We start from the raw sequence: 5,046 nt of genomic DNA, 5'->3' as shown, positions 1-5,046 counted from the left end.
AAAAAAAAAAAAAAAATGTTTTCTAGGGGCGCCTGAGTGGCTCAGTCATTAAGCGGCTGCCTTTGGCTCGGGTCATGATCTCAGGGTCCTGGGATCGAGCCCCACATCAGGGAGCCCGCTTCTCCCTCTCCCATCCCCCTGCTTGTGTTCCCTCTCTAGCTGTCTCTCTCTGTCAAATAAATAAATAAAATCTTTAAAAAAATAAAAATTAAAAAAAAATAAAAATGCTTTCTAAAATAAAACAACCACCTCATACACTGTACGATTCCTTAGTATGTATACCTTTTTGCAGCCTAAAAGGTACACCTTATACTCACTGCCCTTTGACATCCTGAAAGCTAAACATATGCATTGCTCAAAATATCTGTAATGTTAAAAAATGTAAATGTATTTACACAGAAATACTTTTTGATAATTTTATAGCAAAATATCATCCTAAGTAAAAAATATATCCTTGAATTAACATGGGAAAAAAAGCGGATATACACAATTTTTAAACACTAATCACTATTTGTGGAAGGATAAACTGAACAAGTTTTCTGGAGAGACAGCTGGCAATATCAAAAGCCCTAAAAACTTAACACAGCCACTGTGTCACTCCTAGGAATATATCCTAAGAATGAATATGAACACAAGTTTAGCCACAGAGACATTCATCAGTGTTATTAATAGAGGAAATTAAATAACCTAACAATCCAATCCTAGAGAATTAAGTAAATGAACTACAATATATTCACCCAGGGGAATACTAGACAACCAATACAAATAATTTAGTTTAGCATTAAGGACATGCAAAGATGTTGATAAACTATTATTAGGCATAAAGAAATTATAAAGACATAAAGAAGTTATATGATCTCAGAATTTTTGTTTAAATGTAAAAAAAAAAGTAGTAAAGGATATATACCAAAATGTTAACAGATATTAACATTAGCTAAATGACAGCATGAAAATTTTCCCCATATTTCCTATAAACTTTTTTTTTTTTTTTTAAAGATTTTATTTATTTGACAAAGAGAGACACAGCGAGAGAGGGAACACAAGCAGGGGGGAGTGGGAGAGGGAGAAGCAGGCCTCCCGCGGAGCAGAGAGCCTGATGCGGGGCTCGATCCCAGGACCCTGGGACCATGACCTGAGCTGAAGGCAGACGCTTAACGACTGAGCCACCCAGGTGCCCCTCCTATAAACTTTTAAAAATGTATATATTATAATACTTTATAACTTGAAGAACAGTTCTTAATAATATATTTTGAAAAAAAGTGTATTTATGTTTTAAATACTTACTTCAAGCCTGTCAATTCTTTATCTAAGAAATGAATGACAACTGTACTGAACACAAAACTTGAGAAAATTGTGAAGAGGCCAGCAATACCTAAAATGACAAAATTCAAACGGAAAAAATCATCCTTTATTACAAAAATAATAACGTACAGTCCCCTACAATATTCTGAAAGAAATATTATTTTCGATGATTAAGATCTTAAATATCAAAATGTTTACTCCCAATTGGGAAATCACTAAATGCGTGCAGTGCACTTTAAGCAATATACACACTTCCATATACATGATTTGAACAAACAAAATTATGTATTTCCATAGCAAATCAAAAATTTGATAGCACAAGAAGTTAAATGTATAAAATGATTACCCAAAATATATTTTGATCCAAGTTGACGTAAATTCTGGAACTGGAAGTAAATATACAGGATTGCTATGCATCGTGTTATTGTCAGAATTATAATGTCACTGCTTAACACATCCTATTGGAAGAGATAGAAAAAAAATCCCAATAGCTTTACCTTTTAAAATAAGCAACTAAAAGAATTTTTATTTTGTATGTATCATTAGTTTGTATATTACCATGAAAATATAAATATAGGCACAATACAAGTCAAATAAAAATATTAGACATGCAAATCAAAAATTAAATCCAATTTTTAAACAATCTGTTTAAAGCCAATCATTTTTCTGTTAGTCACTTTTAAAGCTATTATTTTCTCAAGTAAAGTCAATTACACTCATTTTATGCAGAGAAGGCAAAAAGTGTATTTCCAAACTATACAAGTAAATAGAAATTTGAGGTATGTTCATGAATACTAAAAGATTTTACTTGTAACTTTTTTTTTTTTAAGATTTTATTTATTTATTTGACAGAGAGATAGAGCACACAAGCAGGCAGAGCAGCAGGCAGAAGGAGAGGGAGAAGCAGGCTCTCCACTGAGCAGGGAGCCCGATGCGGGACTTGATCCCGGGACTCCAGGATCATGACCTGAGCCGAAGGCAGCTGCTTAACCAACTGAGCCACCCAGGCGCCCCTACTTGTAACTTTTTTGATTATATGGTCACTAAGAGGAAATGCTCTTCAGAAACTGAAAATGAAATTTAGTGAATATCAAATTAATTTCACAAACCTCTTCAAACTTTGGGCACTCATAATTCCAACCACAGATCTTATTGTTACCAGTAAACATGTTCATGGACATCATACAGATGGTCAGTGTCACTGTCCCCACTATGACTTCCCACGGATGGGAGGCCACAAAAAGGCCATGCATTCGGAAAAGTCTTGACAACATTGTAGTTACAGAATTCTTGGATCCTGAAAGGAAGGAATATCAAGTGTGAACACTCAGTACACAGTTCACTGTATTTTTAGGAAAAGATTTTAAGATTTTGCACTGTAAACCCTGCTTTTGTGGGCACAGTGTCTTATACATATGTATAACACTATTTGACAGTGTTCCTTATTAGTTCCGTAAAATAATTATAAAATTAAAATAAGAGGACTCTGATATTACTTTTTTACTCACAAAACTTAAATCCTCTATCAGTCACTAGCAACCAACTTAAAAACTAGCTATTTCTTACAAGTTGTATGAATTCAAGCATTTATGATGAAACCAAATAAATATCTCAGCCCACGATATTATCTGAGCCAAGGAGGAGAGCAATAAAGCAGGGGGAAAAAAGTGAGAAACAACTATTAACATCTGTTTTCTAATTACCCTGGTATAAAATGCCCATAAGCACCCTCTACATTCTCCATTCTGGTTACGCAAAAGGCAAATACCAAACAATCTACTTGTTGAGTGTCCTCCTCAAAGGTAGGGGTCCATTACACTTTTCCATCCCATCTAACATATGGCATAATGTTACTAGCAAAATGATGTTTAATAAAACTTCCTACTCTTGCTGTCACCAGAGAAAAGTCTTTCCCAAATTTTACAGCTAATAAAATGCCACTACAGTACTGGAAAAAGAGGATGGCTGGCCAAAGTAGATGTCTATGACATTCAAAAATTCCCAACAGAACATACAGGTAATTTTTTTTTTTAAAGATTATTTGAGAGAGAGAGAGAAAAAAAGAGGGCACGCACGCAGAGCGAGAGGGGCCGAAGGAGAGGGAGAGAGAATCCCAAGCAGACTCCCCACTGAGCACGGAGCCTGACACAGGGCTCAATCTCAAGACTCTGAGATCACCATCTGAGCTGAAATCAAGAGTCAGACGCTTAACAAACTGAGCCACCCAGGCGCCCCTGGAGAACATACAGGTAATTTTGACCTTAATGACTACCATGACTAAACCTCCTCATGTCTGTTGGCTAAATTACAATAATTTTGATATTCTGATTTTTTTAAAATCTGACATAGTCACTGGTCTCTAATACAGGAACTTGTAAACCTACTTATATTAAAATTAATGCTTACAATAAAGCATATTTAACTACCCATAAAAATCTATTTCAAATTAAGATTTAAAAAGTAAGGCTACTGATTGAGACACTAGCAGGAATTCAAATGAATCTCATATTTGTGGTAATAACTAAGAAAATGACTCATTTATTGAAGACAGAAAATTAAAAGGCAACAAATGAAGAAAAACAAAGTTACTCTATCTAAAGGGTTAAGGGAAAGAAAATAAGAGTAGCTTTTAGGAACCAAAGCAATTCCTGAACATCATCCCCCACTGTGTCACACGATGTTCTCCCCATTTCAGCTGCACCAGGCCCCGACTGGACAGCTGGCTTTCCCACTGTAGGTGACAACCTTTCATTGGATCAATTCAATCATGAAATCAATTTTGTAAGAACAAACCTTGTTTAATAAAATAAAATAGAAAAAAATAGCTGTAAGAATATAGTATAGGTAGGTTTTGTTTTTTTTTTTAAGGTTTTATTTATTTATTTGACAGAGAGACACAGCAAGAAAGGGAACACAAGCAGGGGGAGCAGGAAAGGGAGAAGCAGGCTTCCTGCAGAGCAGGGAGCCCAATGTGGGGCTTGATCCCAGGACCCTGGGATCATGACCTGAGCCGAAGGCAGACGCTGAACGACTGAGCCACCCAGGTGCCCCAGTAGGTATTATTTCTTAAAACTTGATGTTTCATGAAACTATATATATATATATATATGAGTGTGTATAGTTCCAACATAACATGTATTACTTACTGTGGGTCTCAATTTTAAAAGGCTAGCAGTCACTAAGTTCTATAAATGTGGCATGCATCTGCCTATTTATTCATGCTTTTTCAACCTTCTTCCCTGAGCCCTGTTCCTCATTTTATCCTCCAGAACCTTGCACCCACACACAGCAGTTGCTCAACAAATACCTGCTTAATTAAAAATAAACTCATAAACTACAGTAGCATGTATTTTATTGATCCATCTTGAAATAGACCTAAAAATGACTTTAAGCCAACAAGATATAAATATAACTGCCCACCTGCTAGCACACCCCTCCACCCCCCGTTTAAAGGCTGAATGTAGAGCATTCAGGGAACATATTAAAGGGGAATGGGGTAGGGAAGCGAGGCTACAGTCTATACATTGCTTCCAAAAATGAACAATAACAAAAATAGTTTCTATTAAATGAGCAGGGACTTGGACTTAAAGCTTTGGAGAGTATTAATCATATCTTAGATTTGAATCCTACTTCATTATAACCAAAAGCCTCATAAGAGCCTAGATTTTCAGGATAGTTTTCCTTTTTTTTTTTTTTTTTAAAGATTTTATTTATTATCTGACAGAGAGAGACACAGCAAGAGAG

At 35.5% G+C, this 5,046-nt stretch overlaps 1 protein-coding gene across 1 annotated transcript; it reads right to left on the bottom strand.

Annotated features, from left to right (window-relative positions):
* Positions 1-1,226: 1,226 nt before the first annotated feature.
* LOC145718324 (3-hydroxy-3-methylglutaryl-coenzyme A reductase-like) lies at positions 1,227-2,787 on the bottom strand. Its single transcript, XM_081809819.1, has 3 exons — positions 2,412-2,787; positions 1,649-1,760; positions 1,227-1,372 (listed from the first exon to the last, which is right to left on the bottom strand). The coding sequence occupies exons 1-3, from the start codon at positions 2,574-2,576 to the stop codon at positions 1,281-1,283; spliced, it is 369 nt and encodes a 122-aa protein (XP_081665945.1). The 5' UTR covers positions 2,577-2,787; the 3' UTR covers positions 1,227-1,280.
* Positions 2,788-5,046: the final 2,259 nt, after the last annotated feature.

The sequence above is a fragment of the Leptonychotes weddellii genome, unplaced genomic scaffold (genome assembly GCF_054177405.1).
Source record: "Leptonychotes weddellii isolate Sample4059 unplaced genomic scaffold, ASM5417740v2 HiC_scaffold_14092, whole genome shotgun sequence".
NCBI classification, from domain to species: domain Eukaryota; kingdom Metazoa; phylum Chordata; class Mammalia; order Carnivora; family Phocidae; genus Leptonychotes; species Leptonychotes weddellii.
The sequence above is the reverse complement of the archived record's forward strand: the minus strand, read 5'-3'. Positions and strand labels throughout refer to the sequence as shown.